Below are 22,376 nucleotides of genomic sequence, written 5' to 3'. Positions count from 1 at the left end.
TCCCAAGTAGAGCATCTCTATCAGTCCAAACTCACACTTGGACAACTTGGCATAAAATTGTTGCTCCTCTAAGATGTGCAACAACATCTCCAGGTGTTGCAGATGCTTCTCCCATGTCCGATTGTAAATCAAAATATCATCGAAGAAGACCAATACAAACTCCTGCAACTGCCCATGGAATACATGATTCATGCATGACTGGAAAGTGGCAGGTGTGTTGGCCAACCTAAAGGGCATGACCAAAAACTAAAAATGCCCATAGTGGCACCTGAAAGTCGTCTTGGGGATGTCCTGATCCCTCACCCTGATCTGATGGTACCCCGAGCGCAAATCTATCTTAGAGAAGTACTTGGCTCCTCTAAGCTCATCAATCAACTCATCAATGTGCGAGATGGGTAGCAGTTCTTCAAAGTATTCTTGTTGAGTGCCCTATGATCAATGCACATGCACAAAGTCCCATCCTTCTTCTTCACCAGAACAACTGATGAAGCGAAGGGACTAGAACTCGGCCTAATGTGCCCCAATGCCAACAACTCCTTAATGGCATGCTCAATCTCATCCTTGTAGGCCTTGGGATGCCTATAAGGAGTGGTGATAACTACCTACACCCCAGGCTCCAGCTCAATGGTGTGCTCAAACCACCTATCAAGTGGTTGCCCTAGTGATATGTTCCCAAACACTATCGGGTACCTATCCAAGATGGCCTGTATGTCTGGGTGTGGTTGCTTGGGTTATCCCCCAACCTCTGAAATCCTCAGCTCCACTACCCATGTTATGTCCCCATGCCTCAAGTCAGCCTCCATCCTGTGCATTGAAACTGTCTATGGAGGATACGAATGCATGCCCTGAAGAACTACCAGCTTGCCATCCAGCCCTGTGAACTCCATCTCCAGTTTCCTCCAATCAGTGATGACCCGGCCAAGGGATTAGAGCCACCGGACACTCATCACCACGTTGGTGTCTAGCACATCCACAACAAAGAAATGATTTGTCACCGAGTAGTTCCCCATGGTCACTGTCAAAGCAGGGACATATCGGGTGCACTGCATAGTCCTATCCCCCGGCACCAGAACTGAGAAACCCTCGAACTCCTTTGTAGTGATACCTTGCCTCTAAACCATTTGGGCATCAATGAAATTATGGGTGGCCCCACTGTCTACCAAAACTGAGACACATTGTCCCTGCATTGTACTGCGGATCCTCAAAGTCAAAAATTTGGGAATTCCACGCAAAGAAGCGAGGACTCCCCCAAATGGTGCAAAAGGTGCTCTCCCAGGTCATGGTCGTGGTGGTGGTGGTGATCCCCTCTCTGCCTGACCCTTGTTGTCTGCCCCACCAAACTCCAACTCCACATCATCCTCCTAGTCACTATTTGAGAAGACCTTGATGTAGTGGGCCTTGCCTGTTGTGCACCGGTTACCTGGTGTCCATGGCTCCCAACAAGTAAAACATAGTTTCCTCCTCCGAAGGTCTCTCCTGGTCTCCTCATCTAATTGCCCATGCCCTTTGGTTGCTCGTTGTGGTGGGGGCCTAGTGTCACTCCCCTACTGTGGGAGGGAGTCCATGATGGAATGGGTGCTCTAGTCTTGGGGATTGTCCCCTGCAAATGACTAGCACAAGTCACAACCTCCTGTAAGGTAGAGGGTTTGTGAGACTTCACTAGTCCATGCAATTGCTCAAGTAACCCCTCTATAAGTGTGTACACTCCCCTGGCATTGGACAAGTCTGGTACCATAACTGAAACCCTCAAAAACTTTGTTATGTAATGCTTGGGGTGGTCGGTCTGTCTAAGTTGGGACAACTCCCTGAAGTGAGCCTCTGGGACCTCATATCAAAACGCTCCACCACTCTCCATGTGAATTCCTCATAAGAGGTCACGCTGGCATGCCCTAGTGTGGAAAAGCCATGAAACCACCAATCGTGTGCCTCTACCTCCAAGTGTAAGGTAGCCATTTTGATGGCTTCCACCTCTGTCATCCAATTAAGCTAGAAATAAGTATCCAACTTCTCCACCCAAGCTCGAGTTGTGCACTTGGTAGAGCCATCATACCACATCGAAAGGCCCCAATCAGGGACAGGGGGAGCGACAAAAGAAGAAGAATGACCTATCAGTCAAGTGCTTCAGATGTGGTAAGCTTGCTCACTACAGTACCCAGTGTCCTCTCAGGGAGAAGGACAAGGATGAGAAGGACCAGCAGAAAGCATCAACAAAGATCGATAGGTTGTCCTCCAAGCTGGAGGAAGACTTCGCCATGTTTTTTGACATACCCCAGTAGTGAGGTGGGGAGATTTGGTTTTGTAGCCCTAGAGTACTACAGTTGGGTAGGATTCTTGAGGAGGTCCACCTCTTGAATTAGTACCGCACTACGGGGGCCAACAATATTTAGTAGCAGGATGGATTAGTGGCAATTGATGCAGTCAGATGCCAGAGTGATAGATGCAGAGACTAGTAGCAGTCAGATGTTGGGGAGTGCAGTTCAAAGTTTGCAGCAGTGTAGTTGGCACATTGCAGAGTCAGCAGTAGCACAGAGTCTTCAATGACAGTGTAGATACTAGCAGCAGTCAGAGACTAGGGTGACAGATGCATTATACTGATCACAATTGATTCAGTATTTAGGATGCTTTTCAGTTGCAGATGTTGCAGTTGCAGCTGCAATAGATGGAGAGGGAGTTGCAGCATAGATGCAGTGTTGGTAGCAGTTCAGCAAGGTCAATAGCAGCATAGATGCAGTGGATATCAAAGTTGTGCAGTGGTTGGTGGGAAGCAACAACCATACATCAGCATCATGACAGAAGATGATGCAGAGACAGGGTGTTGCTACAGGTTGAGCAGCAGCACTAGAGCACACTCCTCGCTAAGAGGGAGTGTTAGTTTTTGTAGCATCGGATGTGTTCTATCCATGAAATTTTGTAGAGAGGCTAGAATACAACAGATCTCCAAAACCCAAAAATTGTTTCTGGAAATTTCGCCTAGAAATGACTTAATTAGATTATTAGTTAGTTTTTAAATATTTCCTAAGTCTAAACTTAGGGAATCTACCTAGTTAATCATAATTAATTAAGTTATGGAGTGAATGTTTTAGAAACTCACACAGATCAACTTCAAGTTAATCCTAGCCATTGGTTAAGATCTAATCTTGGTCGTTGAAGTCTCAACAGAGGATTATAAGAAGTTAATGGGGCTCAGAGAAAACACTTGAGAAGTTCGATTTCATGAGCAGATCGATTTCCAAAGTAGCAACAGTCAGTTGCCAAAGAGAGAGCCAATGAGATCGAAGCAATGAGAGAGGGGCAAAGACAGTGAAGCCAGAGGAAGGATTCCAGATCCGGTGAGTGCATTGGCAGAGAGGCAAAGGAGCCACAGTGAGGCTGACACATAGCAACACAGTAGCCTCTAGAGGCAATTTCGAAATTGCTGGGGAGAAGCAGAGTTTCAGTGCCAAAAGTTGGGCAGAGGTTCCAGAGGCCACGAGAGACATTTTCTTAGACAATAGCAAACCAGACGGCTTGAAGAGAAGTTGTTCCAAGCTGAGTGCAGTAGTGACTGCGATAGGGTGACGCAGTGACTGCGTAGAGCCAGTTTGGACAACTCAATTTGAGCTGAGGTTAGAGCCCGGATTTGCATGTGGAATGAGGAAATTCCTCACTAGACTTTTCTTGCCATTTTTTTATCTATAGGATTGCCAGTTTCGGCATCCAGTTGTACTCAGATTATTTCACTGCTGCATAATAATAAAACCCTCAGTTGTTGCACCGGTTTTCCCAAATTGTGTTTTTTCGAGGACATAGGTCCAAAAATAACTATCATTTTATGTGTGTACTAGTATTTCTTCCAGTGTTTATTTCTTCCGCAATTTATTTCTGTAGGTTGCAGTGTGATTGATTCAGTATTTTTTGTAGAAAACAATAAATAAATTGTTAAAATTAAAATAACAATTAGGAGAATTATTTCCAGTTGCTGCAATAGGATTCAGGTTTCCGAATTTTCACACTCCACTTATTCATCCATTCACAAGAACATACTCTAAAATGAATCTCAATAACCTGGTTAATCCCCCTCTCGATCCTAAAAAGGTTCTAAGAGCTCGGTTAAATAAGTTACATTGTAGAGATCATTTAAATTTTCTCAAACATGAAGTTTTCCTTGACCTCCACCTGCTTTTCATTAATCCTCCAAATCAAGATATCATGGGTGACTTCTATGAGCCTTGCAACTTCACAAACATCCAGGGGTATCCACATGATCTGTCGAATGAGTCAACTATGAACCGATTGCCAATCTTTGACGGAAATAATGCTATCAACGTTGAAGAGCATATAAAGAAGTTCATTGTGTTCATCGAGGGATATGTTCATTCTACGGACCATAATCATGAAGATGTCAGGATGAAATTATGTCTATCATTGGAAAGTAATGCACTTGAATGGTTTCACGACAAGGCCGATAATTCCTTTGACTCTCTGGAAACCCTCCTCAACGCATTCAAAGACAAATATGGGGATAGGAGGGAAGGAAAATATTTGGTAAAGGAATTCAATACCATTAAGAAGAAAGAAAATGAAATAGTGGTAGAATTTAACCAGAGGTTCAACAAATTGTTAAGGGATATGACTCAGGATTATAAGCCTCCTGACAAGACAGTCTTAGAAACATACCTTGAGGCTTATCATGTAGAAGTGCAGTATGAAATAAGACGGGCTCACCCTGTCACTTTAGTTGATGCCCAAAACACAGCTGAAGAGTTAGAAAAGGATAAAAGGGCTTCAGGAAAGTCAGAAATCCCTGGTTATGAAAGAGGTCCTGTTAAAGTTAAAGAAGAGTCAGAAACAGTAAAGGAATTAACCTGATTGGTTAAAGAAATGGAAATTAAACATGCCAAGCAAATAAGTGACATGCATAATCAACTGATACAGATGGAAAGGAATACCAGGATGCAAATGCAGAGTATGCCTCCTCGGAACAATAATAATAACAGGGGTAACAGCAACAATCAGTGGCCAAAAATGAAATCCTCAAACGATCAAAGGCCTCCTACACCACTTGAGTCTGCCAACGTAGTTGATGAGTCCAAGGTTGCGGGGGAACGCCCCCCACCCTTGCTCAAGCCCCTACTCCCAATTCGCGCTCCAGGCGGGAGCGACTTGGGAGCTAGTCAAGAGCGCACTCCTGCAAAAAAAATAAAATCCCTGGTTTTTCAAGAGCATTTAGTCTTTTTTGGAAAAAAAAATTGCAGTAATATTCCAAATGCAATTTTTTTCAAAGAAACAAATAAGTTTTGAGTGAGGCAGCCTAATGATCAAGCCTATGGCCCTAGTATTGATATTTGATTCATGGTAATGTTAAATTCTTAAAGTAGAAGGATGAAAATAAAGATTAAGTCACTTTTACTTAAATTTTTAACATTACCATGAAATGACTCAGGATGTTTGAGAGTGGTTCTGACATCATTGGATTTCATATGGAGAAAGTAGAATTTAGAATTCATTCAAAATCTAGCAGACTTCTCAATTTTTCAGGATTTTAGGATTGGGGGCATTGCAATGATTCCATTGGATTTTGTCATGTATTAAGGTATGGAACTCGTATTTAATCAAGAGCACCAATCCCTCTATGTACCTTGATGTTAGTGACATTGGTTGTCGAACTCCTCTATCATGACCCTCCTAAAAATGTACGCATCACTCAAACAAAATCTTGACTTGACATACAATGCTTTTTCTATCTTATCTTAATGCTTAGAGGATGATATTAATGACAAAGATCCCTACACATATCCAAAGGTAATGACAAAGACACCTCTAGATATTAATGCTTAGAGGGTGATATTAATGACAAAGATCCTGATTTTCCAACAAGACTAAAAAATTAGACATTTCTCATGGTGGCAAGAGGCCCAAGCATTAGCAATAGATAATAGATTTACTTATCTTTTCTAGTTTCTAGTAGTTTTTATAACTATCGACTCTTTCATATTTATTATGATATTTTTTGTAAACAATATATGACAATTTAAGTTTGAAGTTTGAAGTTGGCAATTATAACTCATTAGAATTATGAGTATGATGCTTCGTGAAAGTTGAAAGTTGTTCCATTTCATTTCATTTTATAACATTTCATTTCATGTTAGATATTATTTGTTGTAATGGTTACACTTAGCTTACAAGTACAACTTTGGTGATCAATGATGATAAATGTTACATATTGAATTTTGAAAGCTTGAAACTTTAAGATTGATGAATCATGAGACTCAATATGTTGTATGTTACTAACTTGTGGACGTGGTTGATGAAGATTATAACTTCTAGATGATTGTTGTTATGTGGTTCAATCTATGTTTGTTATGTTTTTTATATCTAATTCATCATTCTACATGCTTTTGTTGACATATATGCATCAAAATATAAAAAATATAAAAATATATATATCATATAAAAAAACGCTCCCGGAATTGCTCCTAAACCGGGAGCTTCTGAAAATGTCGCTCCCGCTCCCGCTCCCAAGTAACCTTGGATGAGTCTATCCCTTTTTACAGACCTTGTGACAATTTTCATGAAGAAAGTACATGTGCCTTTGCTAGAAGGATCTTAGAGAAAAGTAGATATCAACAAAGTAATAATGTAAGTCAAAGTGAATCAAGTGAAAGCCAATGCACTAATATGATTTCTTCAACCTTTGCAATAAACACCTTCAATGAAGAAAAGGGTGCCATTACTCAATCATATGGTGATAAACCGACTCAGGAACAAGTTCTAGAACTTGCAAAGAGTAAGGGCTATACATATCAAAGGAAGGGTAAAAGTCAAAATCAAAATAAACAAGTTCCCGCCGAAAGATACAAATCTGGTTTAAATGTGGATTGCGCCGCATGGATAAATAATAGTAAGATGTTTGTCCTAGTACTTGAACTTTTAAAGGTTCCATCTCAAAGGGCATCTTTCTTCAGGGCTTTGGGTACACTTCAACAAAAAGACGATGGGAATAATCATCAAGACGAAGAAATTAAGTTAAAGAATACCAACTATTATATGACTAATGAAAATCATGAGCCATTATTTCTTACTTTGGACATAAAGAACAGATTACTTCACAATTACATGTTGGATTCTAGTGCATCTAAGAATGTTATGACCAAGAAGGTCATGAAGCAATTAAACTTAAGGATTTCTAGACTATACCATAACATTTGTTCAATGGACTCTAGAAAGGTTGAAGTCCTTGGTGTGGTTAAAGATTTACAGGTTGCCTTAGCAGATTATCCATACAAAATCATTACCATGGATATAGCGGTCATTGATGCGCCAGATGTATGGGGAATGTTTCTCTCTCAGAAAGGAATGTTTCTCTCTCGGAAATTTGTGGTTCATTTAGGTGGATGCATTCAAATGGATTTATCTTAGGCCATTATTCCAGCAGCAACAAGTGGCATGATCAGGTTGTACAGAGAAGTAGAAGGAAGATACCACATGGAAGTTCCAAAGAAGTTGGAAAATGGTGAACAAGTTATGCCATAGGAGCATTTGCCTCATTTTGAATCAAAGATATGTCACTTTTTCCACCACCCATTCCCTCCACCAAGTAGAAAAAGAAGAATATTTCAGATTGACAGAGATATGCAGTACAGTGATGACCAGTCACACCGACCTAAAAGGGTCAAACTTCAGCAAGGGACAGCTGAAAACCAGCCGAGTGATCTACTAGTCAATGGAACAATTCCCAAGATTGTTCCTCACCGATGACATTTGATGCCATGGGCATCGTTTTGTATAGTATCTCTAACCCTAGCCCCATTTATTTCATGTCATTAGATAGTTTATTTCATGCATTTATATTATTTCTTTTATATTTCAATTTGTTAGATTAGATTTTTCTATTCCAGCGGTAAATTTTATATATGCATAATGATTTCGATGTTGAATGGATATCTATTTGATGGACTTTTGGTTCCTTGGATGTAGGACTCTAGGATTCTCATGTTACTTCCTCGAAGCAACATGACCCCATGTAGCGCCAGATGTTGCACTCAAATTGTCAAAGTTCCAGGGAAGCGAAAATGCCAACTTTTTCAACAAGGATCGAATCACATATCAGCAATCCATGTGTCATGGTTATCCCATTCTGCAAGTTATGTAATGTAAATGAACTTAGTAAACCTTGAGTCTATGTAACAACCTAGGTAAGACTATAATTTGATGAGGAATTCCATCCTAGCAGGTTTTTTAACCTCGTTGATTACTTGTTTTTTAGACACAGCTAATCAAAAGAGTTTTTTCCCTCTAGCTTAAACCCCAAAGTTACGATGAAATTTATTGTCGAATTATTAGGTAAGTCCTAGTGTTTTAGTAGAGTCTGATGTAAAAGTGGTTTGGGAATAATTTAAGCTAGTTGGCTTGATTATTTTATTACAAATCAATTGGTTTACTAGATCATATTGTCTCACAGATGGGTTATGTGTCTTGAGGGTCTAAGTCAAATGTGTATTCCCTCTTCGAGTCTTGTAAATGAAAAATCTTATTTATTGGAGGGTTGGAAAATAGTTAAATCCCCTCATGTAAATTAGTTATTTTTTGTGGCAAAATAAAATTAAATCCTAGGCAAAAAATTAATTAAGTAGAGTCAAGTTAAATTGTCTTAGGAAAATAAATTCTCCAAATGGAAAAATTCGTGGGTCTTCGAAGAATCAACTTTTAAAAGTCCCCCACCAAGGGAATATTGTATATTTCAAAAAAATTTGGACCCTTGGACCTTGGTGGTTAAGTCAAAGTCAAATTTTTTAGGAAATTAGTTCAAAATAACTCATTTTGAGCTAATTAAAATGGAATTAAATGATAAATTCGAAAATTCCTCAAAAAAAAAAATGAGAAATAAAAATAAAAATAAAAATCAAGGGCCAAGATTAAAAGATCTTGAAGTGTTTCTCAACAACTAAGATTGTTTTGGAAAGGATCAAAGAAACTAGCCGTTATTTTTCCATTTGGAAGATTCATCTATAAATTAGAGAGTCAACTGAGTCTCTAGTCATCTTGATCTCTGGCTAGAATTATTGCTGAAGCATTTTGTAAACTATTGTCCTACTGGGAACTATTTTTTCGACTATAATAAAAGACTTTGGGGTGCAACTCGAGGTGTTCTTGTTCGTTGATCTATGGTATGTATTGACTACGGGCTTCCAATGTGGTGTTTTATATTATTATTTTCAGATAATATAGTGTTTGCAAGTACTCAATCCTTGGTCTCCAAGTTCACAGACTGTGGGCAAGGGTTACTTTGCCTGGATCCTTAGTTTTTATATGGTGGACTGAATCTTCGTTAGGGCTATAGTGAGCATAAAAATTTTGAATCATTTTAGCCATTCTTTCAAGAAAAAAAATATTATAAAAATTATTTTTCTCAAAATCTATTTTAAAAACCCTTGTATAATTTGTAAATAATTTTGTAATATTAATTGCAAATTATTTTTCTAGCTTGGGTTGGGTTTTTTTAGATTTATTTTGTATATATTTGGGGTTTGGGTGTTGTAATTTTATTTTTGCAGGTTAGATCAAGGAGTCAAGTGGAAGAAGAGCTAGATCTAGGCCCTTGAGGGTAAGATCTAGTCTCTTGGGGTTTTTTGCAGGATTTCCACCAAAGAATTTTTAGAAAATCAAAGAGTCGAAGCATTTGAGCAAAGGCTGCAAGGTTTTTAGGGCTCCTAGCCCCGTATTCTCCTCCAAACCCCCATCGTCACCTCTCTGGCCTCCTGCATCACCCCTTTCAGCCTTCCTAAGACTGGTCGTGACCCTTAGGGGTTATGATCTCCCTTCTTCTCCCTAGTCGCAAGCCCAAAAGGCCTTGCAACCTCCTTTTCGTTCCTCCTAGGTCTGTCGCAAGCCTCCGTCCAACTCCCTTTAGGCTCCTCTCCCTCTATCCTCCTCTACTCCCTCTCCTCTTGGCCTGCTCTCCTCTCTTCCCTTGGTCGCAGCCCTCTAAGGGTTTATGGCTCCCCTTCTTGGCCTTTAGGCCCTAGGCCATAGGCCTTAAGGCTTTTCCCTAGGCCTCTAAGGCCTCCCTATCCCCTAAGCTAGCCTCATTAGGCATAGCGTTGGCTCTTTGTGGCCATTTCCTTCATCCTTGAGCCTCGAACTATCATTCTTGCCCTTTTATCCCCAGAGATTTTTTTCCCTTAGCCTTATTTCGCCTTTTCTTGGCCTATCTTGCCCTAGCTTGACATGAAACCCTAGATCTAAAGTTTTGGCACTACATACTTGGCAATATTGCAGGCTTAAGGTCTCAAAATTCATATCTTTCAAGCGGCAACTAGGTCCTAAAGTTTCAATAAATTTCAACCACGGGATCTTCAAGGCCTTGGGCCTAGGGTTTGATCTCTAAACCAATGTTGCACGACTCGTACTTGTATAAGACTTGTTTGGCTATTGACTCGACGACTCGTATAAGACTCGGGAATGACCTGTATAAGACTCGGGAATGACTCGGCAAAATACAGAAGAAAAAAAATAAAAATAAAAATAAAATAAAATAAAAATTTGAAAATATGAATTTTGAGTGGGTCCACGGGTCTTGTGCGGGTCACATGTAGGTCTTCACGGGTTCAATATGAGTAGACGGGGTCTATGCAGGTTTTGACGAGTACAGGTAGAGACCGCGAGTCATATGCGAGTGACCGGTCTTGCTATAGAACCCGTCAAGACCCGTGGGTACTCGCGGGTCTTACAAGGGTCGTGCTACACTGCTCTAAACCCTTGTCTTACACTGCTCTAAACCCTTGTCTTACTTCAGATTTATTAAAGCAGTCAAATCAATAATCTTTAAGCCCTATATTCACATGTTAAATGGTCAAAATCACTTAGAATTGTAAAATCTAAATTTTCACAAGTTTTGGCCATTTGGGCATCTTGAATTTGGCCTAGATCTAACTTTAAAGCTTGCTTGAATTCGCTGCATCACTGCAAAATTCAGATCTGAATACTCCTGAAACACATTTCTAATTAAGGTCAAAAATTTTGAATTTTCAGTTTCCGGCGAAATTTTACTATTTTTAGGCATTTTGCGCATCATATTCAATATCACTAGCTTGTTGATGTGTGATTAATTCACAGCTGTAATAAATATATCAATTCTGAAATTTACTAAATCACACCCCATAAAATCCCTAAAAAATGAATTTTTCATGTTTCAGTTCATTTTTACTATGTTTGGGCATATTGGCCATCTATCTTTGGCATCTTTAGCTCCTTGATTTGTGGTTGTTTATTGATGTAAATTAAACATCAAATCTGAAATTACATCATCATAACGTGGTCTAAACAAGTTAATTTTACATTTGTTAATCATTGAAATTTTTTATGTTTCATGTGTTGGGCATATCTCATCATTTGAAATGTTTTCCTCACTATTGTCATAACATTGATAAAGTCTGAAATTTTTAAGTATTATTGGTGATATAAATTATCATAACCCTGAAATTGGCTTATATCATCTTGGTTTCAAAGGTTGTCTATCTTTACACTCTAAATTTGAGTTTAATCTTGTTGATGAATAGAGTTGACTTGGGCTTCTAATTTTTGGCATAACATCTTGTGTTAATAACCATTGGTGGATAACTTGATTAACTCGTGGAGTATTGTTGAATTTTACACTTGTATCGTTCAACATTTATCTTTCTTAAGATTGTATCTAAATATCGTTGAGTACTCTTGCTTTAAAGCTAATTCACTCATCTTAATCCAAGATAAATTTCACTCATCATATTGCATTTAGCATACTAAGTCTAGATTGCACTAATAATTTACCTCCTAGCATAAGCTAGGTTGATAGAAACATAGGGCAACCCTTCTCACTTATCGTGAGGGGCCTTGGCAACTCTTCGGTGGTTAACACGGTGACCTTGCAGTCGTCAAAGCCACAATCTCTACAATGCCGAAGGCATCGAGTGATAGGACCACAACAAAAGGTATCATTATTCAAGCCCTAGCCTGCTTCCTGTTGGCCTCCTTCCCACAACCTACCTTGGAGCCCAGCTTCAAAATAGTTAAGAGAAGATTACACTTAGACTAGGCATATAGTTAAAATTAACCAAAATCTCAAATAGGTCATACAGTTTGCACATCATTTAGGTTAAGCAAGAATTTGTGACTCCATTAAGGCACTGGCCGCATACTCTAAAATATAATCGAATTAATAACCTTGCTTAAATTCAACCAATTGGCTAGGCCAATCATCCATGTCTCTCAAACAAGTTGGTTTCCAACTTGTTTTCCTTCACCTCATTCCATAGGGACTACCCCCCATATCCTGTTGTTCGGAGACAGCTAGAACGGAGTGGGTGGGGATCAGAGTGACTGGAACGAACAAAGTTCGTTCTTTAGGTTAGATACTCCAGAAGACTTGAAATATGTAGATCTCCATTTAGGATATACGAATATATATTAAAATGTATGAATAAGAATGATGATACAATGAGAGTGAGGGGCCTGCTTATATATTAGGCAGGTGCCTCTTCATGGAAAGTCATGTCCCATTTAGACATGCCTCTACAACCTAATTACTAATTAACTAATCATTATTACAATTATCTTCATTACTTATATTTATATTCTAAATATATATTTTATTCTTAACATTGCCTTCCTCCTTAAAAAAGCTTTGTCGTCAAAGCTTGTTGATGCAAAAGGCTTGATCTCTTTTTTCAGTTTCGAATGTCTTCTCGTCTCGGCACTGTCATCTTTGTTGATACAAGTTGATATGATCTTCTAAGTGACAAACAAAACTATTGCACTAAGAAGGGATCAGACCATCCTAGATAAATCTTCTAAGGAATATTATGATCACTGGAATTTCATAACGAATTGTCATCATAGGACTGGATTAAGGTTACATCAATATTCTTTGGAACAATAGTTTGGTGTTTCTATTCTGAATGGTCCTGATACGTAACTTGGTTGAGTTGTCTACTCTCATGATTTGGATGTCAATAGGGAAACTTTTTGGTTTGACTTTCCCTTATTAGGTGTGTGGAAATTTTTTGATTTCCTTCTGGTACTATGGTTGTTGAGTTAGGTACACAATCTTCGTTTGGAATTTTCATCATCTGGATTGTAACATGTGAGTGTGTTTTTCCTTCAACTAATTGATCCTCTTCTTGAGTTCTGCTATTGACTGGTTCAGTATTTGTTTCTTTATCTTCAACTAGGGATGTTACGACTAGCGACTTCGATACTTCCTCTTGAATACAATGTTCTAACTTGTCTTTTAATGACTTCTTGTCCTTCTTAAGCTTTTTAATTTGTGTTAGTAATTTTTCGCTATGATCCTTAAGTCGCAAAACTTCTTCATCTCTATCAACAATGATTTTGTCAATTTTATTTTGCATATTTTGTAGTAATATTTTACCTTCTTCAAAAATTACTTTTGAAATATCTTGGGTGTTACTGAATTTGGCTTCACGGTGACATCCTGTAGTGTTATTTTTTAATTTTTGCAAGAAAATGTCAAAAACTTTTTTTTCCTATTCAAGATGAAGGAACCAAAGGTTTCCATCTAGGGTGAACCCAAAATAATGTCACCTTGATCGCTCCATAGGGTTTGAACTGAGAAGAGCGATATAAATGTATAATCCTCAATGTTTAACTGTAAATTGGTTAGGTCATATTTTTTGTTGCCAAAACAGTCTAATTTTTTGATTATATTTGACTCCGAGATCACTAATTGGTTTGCAATTTTAGGTGTTGTATAGTTTTTATCTTCGGCAAGTGAGATAGCAATAGTGACCTATTTTCCCGCAATAGACCCTTTAATTCTAAATAGCACTCAAGCATAATTACATGAAGTTTTCAAAAAATTTCCTTCCATCAATTCCGAATTAGATGCCATTTTGGCTTCTAGTATTAATAATGCTTATGCTTTAATTGGAACTTTAATAATTCATTAAAATATAATTTTATTCCTTTTTCATTTACTCACTTTTTCACTTTTTCTTGGTAAGTATTAAATTTATAATTTCTCCTTCTCTTTACCTATTTACTTTTTAAAAATGACCCTTTTAATGTTAATGACTTCCTTTCTCTTTCTTCACATTATTCTTTTATAATATTCTACTTTTATACGCCTTGTATTTTTCTCTTAATTTATAAAATATATCCCCCCCAAAAATATAATACTCTTACTTTTAGCACTTATAATTAAATATCAAATTACAGGTTATAAATTAATATTAGGTTTGTGCACTGAATTTTAATCTCAAATCGGTGGCCACGGTTTTCAAATCGACGTTGGGGGTTAACGACTTTTCACAACTTAATAATCAGATCGAATTTGTTCTTCAATTTCGAAAAGTCGTGACCTATCTACACAAGACATGAATCAGTTACATGCACAATAGAATATACACACAATAGATTTTGAATGGAACAACGATGATTGTTGGTCACTGTCAGATGTGGCCACAGCGGTGGACGTTTTTTTTTTGGTCGCTGTCGAATGTGGCTGCAATGGTGGTTGTTTTTTTTTTGGATTTTTTTTAAATGTGGCTCTATAGGCGTACAATGGTTGGTCATTTGTGTGTTTGGGCGGTCGTCAAGCGAATGCAAAAGGTAGCGTTGGTTCGGTGGTTGTGCTTCGTTCACCGCTTCCAGAATTTCAGTGGCCACTAGTAACTATCAGGCAGCTACGATGTGGAGGGTGTGGAAGGGATGTGGAGTCACGAGGGACGGCAGTGTGCAACAACAGTGGTGATTCTGGTATGTAACAATGGCGACGCTATTAGAGAGGAACGACGACAATGTTTGCATCTGTCGTTGTTGTTGGAAGTAGTCGTGATGGCTGCTACAGGTGGATGCAGTTTGGCGACGGGTGAGAGGGTGGTTGTTGTTGCTACGAAAAATCAAGCAGTGGTGGTTACAACTAATCTCTGGCGTAGAGTGGTGTTGTGGCTATACCGCAGGGTTGATTTGGGTTAATTTGTAGAGCGGTTGCGGCTTTGAGGGTATCATACCAAAAGAAGCGAACAACAGTGGGTGTAGTTGAACCGTCAAGCTGCTAAACGATAGCAGCGAGAAAGCCAACAGTGGGTGATCAAACTAGATGACTGTGTACGGTGGCTTGACAGCGACAAGGTAACTTTTTTTTTAATCTAACTTATATATTGGTATTTTTTGTTTATTTTTTTTGTAATATATGATTCATATACCTCCTCTCTTTCAATTTTTGATTGATTTTTTTTATTGACTTTTTTTTTGTTAATAATATATATATAGATATATATATATATATATATATATATATATATATATATTTTATATTATGTAATTTTTTTCTTTTTAAATCTCTTTTTTTTTAATCAACAATTTTTTTTTTAATTTGATTCTCTTCTTTTTCATATAGACTTTTTTTTAATAATAATTTTATTTTTTTTAAATGGCCAAGGGCCTTTGACGAAATCAGTGACAGAGAAACTCCAAGCTTGTTGTAGCAAATGCTTCAGTCACGACGGAAACAAAATTGACAATTTTTATGGCCAAGGACCTAGTGCAACTGTTGAGCGGCTAGAAGATCGAATTGCTCTGATACCAAATGGAACAAACAAAGTTCGTTCTTCAAGTTAAATACTCCAGAAGACTTGGAATATGTAGATCTCCATTTAGGATATAAGAATATATATTAAAGTGTATGAATAAGGATGATGATACAATGAAACTGAGGGGCCTACTTATACATTAGGCAGGTGCCTCTTAATGGAGAGTCATGTCCCATTTAGACATGCCTCTACAACCTAACTACTAATTAACTAATTATTACTACAATTATTCTCATTACTTATATTTATATTATTTATATATATTTTATTCGTAACAGTGACAGTCCCCATCTTGAGCGTTGCCACAATGCCTGTACAATCCACGCGACAACACCACTCATACTCCACATGATGCCTAGGTCGGACTACACTTTCGGAGAGCATGATGACCTTGTAGATGCCGCATTTTCCTTCTACAATAGTGTTGTGCACTTTGATGATCTTGACAAACGACTAACACCCCAGGGTACCCTCAAATGCCAAACGTTGAGCTTACTCTTGTTTGGCATTGAGGATTCTTGATGATGTACCCAGTGGACCTAGCATCCCCCCATGTTGACCTTGACACTACCTAATAGACATGCCTTTATTTGGAGCCCGCATGATGATAATATCCCCATGATGATTATGGAGGGCTTGTATTACCTCATGGACCCCCAACACTAAAGAGAGAGCACACTACATTATCTAGGTGGCACCCATGGAGATTTTGCAGGGCACCCAAAGTTGGATTTGTACAAATGGAGATGTTATAAGACTTGATCTGAGGGCCATTTCTCAAATTTTGGTTGATCATTAGCCTTGAAATGGCATGACAACATGTTTAGAGAGGCCATGCGGCTCACACGTGTCAGAAAATGTTGGCATATTTTATTTTGTTGAGTTATTGGGTTGGCTTGTAACCCATTTACTTTATGTCTACTCAAAATTAAACATGTTTAGGGGCTTTTAGTTGGATGAAGGGATGTGATATACCTCCTATAAAAGGAGGAACACTCCATCCATTTTTTTCATCATCTCTGTGGATTTCAGCCTCCATAAAGAGAGCTCAACTTAGTTTTTGCTACCCCACTACTTGTGTAGATTAGATCTTTTGTGGAGCTATTGCTATTAGAGACTAGTTTGTGTATTGGGGAGATATTTTTGGGATTGAAACAAATTAACTTCTCGGAAAATTTGTGAGTATTATTGCATACTTTTTATGGTTTTACATGAGAGGAAATATTGCTAGGGTTTTTCTATTGTTCCTTGTCTATATGCAAATTCTTTTTTGAAGATCTTGGTAAATTATTGCATGTTAAATATATTCTCCTTGAATTCCCTAGAAGACCTCCTAGAGAGCTTTCTTCTAGTTAATTTCTCCCCTCATAAAAAGATAGTTAGGGTTTGCAAGTGAAAACTAGGGTTTTCCCCCTTACTCCATGCATGAATTTTATCTCTCTTAAGACTCCATCACCCAAGTAAGGAAAGGCAGTGGGATCCTCCTAATGGTCAAAATTCACTAAAATTTTTACCTTTTTCCTCCTTTTTCTAACTTCCTAAGCCCTTCAAGGCAAGGCACTATGGCTAGGGCAAAGGTCGAATTCAACTAGGGCTTGAGGAAGGAAGACATTGGAGCTTCTTTGGCTTGAACTCACCTTGATTGACCTCCTAGACTTAAAATCTAGCCTTTTTCATGGTGAAATTTTCCCTAGTAGGGCTGACGTCATCAACCCTAGGCAATTTATGGCCTAATAAAACCCTAATCTTATACAAGGCTTCAACTTAGGGCTTATTTGAAGGTTTTCCATCTCCTATTGTTGATATCATCTTTAAGTAAACCTTTTATTTGTGCTTGCATGCCTAGATACACTTTTGTTGGGCTACATTGTGAAACCCTAGGTATCAAGTATTCTTTTAAGGCTTTCTTTATGGTACACTAGCCATTTTACATAAAGAATTGTGCCCTAATCCATTGAAGAAGTACCTTGCTTAGCCTTTCACATATATCACCTTGAGCCAATTGACTTAGAATATCCTTTAGGTGAGAAACTAGGAAGCCTCCCGTGTGGTGAAATTCCACTAAAGAGCAGTAGGCGGACTGCTAAGGTGATACTGGCATCCACCTCATTGTTGCATCTTGGTCTGGCTCTTGCCTTGTGAGGCCTCTCACAAGGCCTGCTAGAATTGAGGCAATGGTACAAATTAAAAATAACTTCATTTCATTTTTCCTTCTCAAAGAACAAAATGTTAGTGATAATCCAAAAAGTTTAATTTCAAGCAAGTCCGTTAAGTAAATGAAGTTGAAACAAGGTTGTGGCTGAAAAACATTGCTGTACATTGGGGGGCAGATAGTCTGGCACAAGATTTATTTAACAATTTTTCTATCATCCAAGATTGAGATCATAACAGGAGTCCTGAGGAAGATAGAATGTGCAGACCATGAGAGACTGCTCTTGGCTGTAATCCAGCTCTAGTAACTATCCTAGGATGTTTCTTGATGAACTGTTCAGTGGATATACGACTAGTTCAAGTCTCTAGAAAATGTCTGAGACTCTGATGACTTACTGCCAACTGGTTATCAGCTAACATTGCAGACCTTCTGCTGAGAAACTAAATACTATTGATACAAGATGATATCTAATGCAACAGTACCAATGCTAGAAATCCAAATTGAAATACTGGAAGTGGCATCATGTACCGTGTAATTGAAATTACCTTTTTCCTCCTATTGTCATCATATGATCTATGATCCCTTTTGTGATGTCTTTTTGAGTGTGATTTTCTCCTTTCTGGTGTTGGTTCTCTCTTCCTTTTCGCCTCCACTACATTGTCCTTGCCTCTATCATAATCAGAAAAACTATTGTTAAGTGAATCATAAGTAGACGATTTACCCAGGTAATCACTCTTTCCACTTTCATGCCATATTTTATTTTCCTCTTTGAATCCACTGTCTTTGGAACCCCCTGTTTCTCCAATTCCATATGCATCAGCTTCTTTCTCTTGACTCTTCATCGAACTCAATACAGAATCATGTATCCTAGATTTTGGATTCGGATCCAACTTGGAAATTTTCTGGGAAGAACTTTTAGCAGGCATTGATATGTCATTTCCTGCAGCAGTCTCACCTTCTCCCATATTTTTTGACTCTTTGGAAACTAATGGAATGTCTTTTCCCTTCTGTGTTCGATCTAAATCTTGGGGAACTTTCAGACCCAGCTCTTTCCCAAGTGACTCAAGGAAATCACCAGCAATCAAGCGATTCAAAGTTGCATTAGCACCCTGTGCACTCTTCTCGTGACTATCAAGCTGCTTCTCAGTATTTCCTTCTTCCTCGTTATCAGACTCATCTGAGAATATCGCCTACAAAACAAATATCCATTAAAAATTAGAACTATAAACATACATGTAACTGCAAGAGCCATACATTAAAAAATTTGGCATTCACAGATTCTTTGCTTGTCTGGACAATATGTTCATTTCACCTAACAAGTGAATGTATCCATTCTTATAAAAATTTGAGTTTTTACAAGGCATGAGGAAAGTGCAAATAGAATTGCAAAGAAATAGCAAATAGCAATCTAGTGTCCATACCTTGTACAAATCAACAGGCTTCTTGATAACTGTATCCTTGGCTTCAACTACTTCCTTCTTGTCTTCACCAGGTTCATCAGGATTAAAGGCTTCTATGGATGATTGGGACACTGACTTTTCAGTGAGAATAGACCTGCCTTCGATTATTGAAGAGGTTTCAGGTATATCACTGACAGGATTAGAGATAAGAATGAGTGACTCCATCTTGCTTCTTGCCTTAGGTAGAGGTGGAGGCTGTCAATGAAATCAAGATATATTCAAGCTCAATAATAATAAAAATGACAAGACAGAACTACCTGATTAAAGTTAAAAAATGAGAAACAATACAACTATCATATCAGATTGTAGATTAAGTCTAGCTATGTTACACAAAAGAAATGCCAAGTTTAGACTTTGATCTTAAAGATAAATCCTCTACCGAAGTGACTAATTTTTAAGCAAGGAAAGGCAACATCTGGGATCTAACACTAGAAATACGTATACTTGAAGTGTCACAAGACTTTCCATCAGATTTAACAGATTCCTTCATATTACATGTAACACAAAGTGCATGAGCTAGTGCACTGACTTCTTTCTACCTATGCTCCATGAGCAGTGTTCTAACTTGGAAATCACACAACATTTGGAGGAAAACTAGAGGTGTCAACTACCATTATTGGAGGACTTTGAGGATGATTCACTCTTTTGAAGCCTTTGGAGGCTAGACATTGCACATTGGAGCCACATTCCTCCTTGAGAGGAGACGTTCCTCTCTCTTGACAATATTTCACTTGGTTGATTGTACATGTTGCCATACCATTTTACTTTTATTGTTGTTTAGACTAATTACTAGAAGCAAACTGTGTTTTACTCCTCCATAGACTAGACTTTAGGATCTCTCATAAGATAATATTATTTTGTGGTAAAAGAAGACGAACATCACTCTTTAAATAGAGGTGCCCCTACTCATTATCACTCATAGTTGAATTTTTGGAGCTTTCACTCCTTGGAGCTAAATTGACATATCTTTCTTGGAGCATAAAGTTGTGTAAAAAGATCTTTTTTTGTGGATGATTATAGTCAATTCTTCAAGCTTCTCCATCGTGGGTATTATTTGGTGCATAAGGATTAATGGTGAAATGCTCAAGTCATCCACAAGCCTTTCTTGGAGCTAAATTGACATATCTTTCTTGGAGCATAAAGTTGTGCAAAATGATCTTTCTTTGTGGATGATTATAGTCAATTCTTCAAGCTTCTCCATCGTGGGTATTATTTGGTGCATAAGGATTAATGGTGAAATGCTCAAGTTCTCTCTTGACAATATTTCACTTGGTTGATTGTACATGTTGCCATACCACTTTACTTTTATTGTTGTTTAGACTAATTACTAGGAGGAAACTGTGTTTTACTCCTCCATAGGATAGACTTTAGGATCTCCCATAAGATAATATTATTTTGTGGTAAAAGAAGACGAACATCACTCTTTAAATAGAGGTGCCCCTACTCATTATCACTCATAGTTGAATTTTTGGAGCTTTCACTCCTTGGAGCTAAATTGACATATCTTTCTTGGAGCATAAAGATCTTTCTTTGTGGATAATTATAGTCAATTCTTGAAGCTTCTGCATCGTGGGTATTATTTGGTGCATAAGGATTAATGGTGAAATGCTCAAGTCTTCTACAAGCCTTCAAGATCAATCCATTTGAGGGGTAAGTCTACCACTTGGAAGGAAGATATTATAGGGTTATTCTTTCCTTCTCCCTTTCTTCGTTTGGTGATCATTTGGTACCTTGCTTTGTTCTTCCTTTTGGTTCCATAACAGGGAGTATTATGTCAATTCATCAAATCATAGTTAATCTTGTTGGTGAAGGTTTTCCAATAAGGTTCCCTTCTTGTCGACCTTGATATTGATTGTGTGACAGATTATTCTTCCTCTTGGTTCTAATCTGAAAGTCGTAATCTTTGAAAGGAATAAGTCAGTTCTTAAGAGGGTTTCTTCTTGACCTCATAATCCGTTTGACTCACCCTGACTTCATTGCCCTTCCTGGATTTGGCACCGATGTATCCTTCATTGCATCACTTATTTCAAAACCCTAAAAACCCCAAAGCTCCATTTTACTAAAGCTACTCTCAACTTCATCTTCTGGCTCGTTGCTTTGTCACAATAATCATACTAGGGATACCCCCTTCAGCAAGAGGAGAGGCAACACCAAGTGCAGAGGATAGGTAACTAAGGTGACAGTGATAACCATCCTAATAGCTGCCCTTGGAGTTGTACCTAATAGAGTATGGCTTTTATCATTAAGGATAGTTTGACCAATAACAATTTTTATTCCATTAATGGGGATAAAGCCCATTCTCCCAAAAATTTGAAGACAATGCTTCATGACAGGTTTGTCAGAGTATTTTATTGAAGATCACCATCTAACATGGCAACTTTATGAAGGGAGAATGCCCTTATTCCTTACAATTTTGAAGAATCCATCAGATGTAGAAGTGAGCACATCCATCAATTTGAAGACTCTTAAAGAAAAGCTCATCTTGGCAACTCCACCTTGGTATTGGTGTAAAGTATGACCAACATTCCTTGCAGAATTTGTTTGTTAACCTTGTATTGAAAACCCATAAGCAAAAATAAGATGGGACGACCCTCATGGATTGCCATTTAGTATGTTCCTTTTGATTTTTCAAATGTCCATAGTTTTCCTAATGAGAACCAAAGTGTAAATGTAAGGGCAGTTCTAGGTTTTCATGGACATGACAATTTAGTCATATGGCATATCTTGTCATTCCTTGAATTCCTTTCAAGTATTGGTGTCACTTATGACAAGGGTATGATGAAAAAAATTGCATTTAGTCTCAAAAATGATGCAAGGAAATGGTTTGAAAGTCTTGGAAAATCATAAATTCCATCTTTTGCGAGGTTTATTGAAGCACTTTATACATCATGGGGCCCCAACAACTATCAGCATTGGCTACCCACTGTGGAAATGTTAAGTCAAGTATATGGTGCACAAAATCCCCATTCAAGATGGTTCCACCTTTCACCTCAAAGATGATGCAGTCATTGTTGAAGAAAAAATTCCAGGTTCACAACAAGACCAGCTCTCAGCTTCTATTTCCAGCATCAATGTAGACAAGGTATCCTTTGAGCAGCCTCTGGTTATTTCCATTCCCATATCAAACCAAACTACTGTTAATAAAAAACCGTACAAACCGAATTCCAAGGGGGTGTCAAATCGAGATCAGAGGCC

At 38.1% G+C, this 22,376-nt stretch overlaps 1 protein-coding gene across 6 annotated transcripts in view; it reads right to left on the bottom strand.

Moving 5' to 3' along the window:
• The window catches only part of TGH (SWAP (Suppressor-of-White-APricot)/surp domain-containing protein), a 302,427-nt gene that overhangs the window by 13,954 nt on the left and 266,097 nt on the right, over positions 1-22,376 (bottom strand). For all 6 annotated transcript variants that reach the window (XM_089445357.1, XM_089445358.1, XM_089445360.1 and 3 more), the window contains exons 16-17: positions 19,143-19,376; positions 18,267-18,911 (exon numbers count right to left, since the gene is read on the bottom strand). In XM_089445357.1, coding sequence (XP_089301483.1) covers positions 18,267-18,911; positions 19,143-19,376 — 879 coding nt within the window. The remainder of the gene's footprint in view (positions 1-18,266; positions 18,912-19,142; positions 19,377-22,376) is intronic.

The sequence above is a fragment of the Pinus tabuliformis genome, chromosome 9 (assembly GCF_031772625.1).
Source record: "Pinus tabuliformis cultivar Carrire ecotype Pingquan chromosome 9, CPIR1, whole genome shotgun sequence".
Taxonomy (NCBI): domain Eukaryota; kingdom Viridiplantae; phylum Streptophyta; class Pinopsida; order Pinales; family Pinaceae; genus Pinus; species Pinus tabuliformis.
This window is presented reverse-complemented; position numbering and strand designations above follow the sequence as displayed.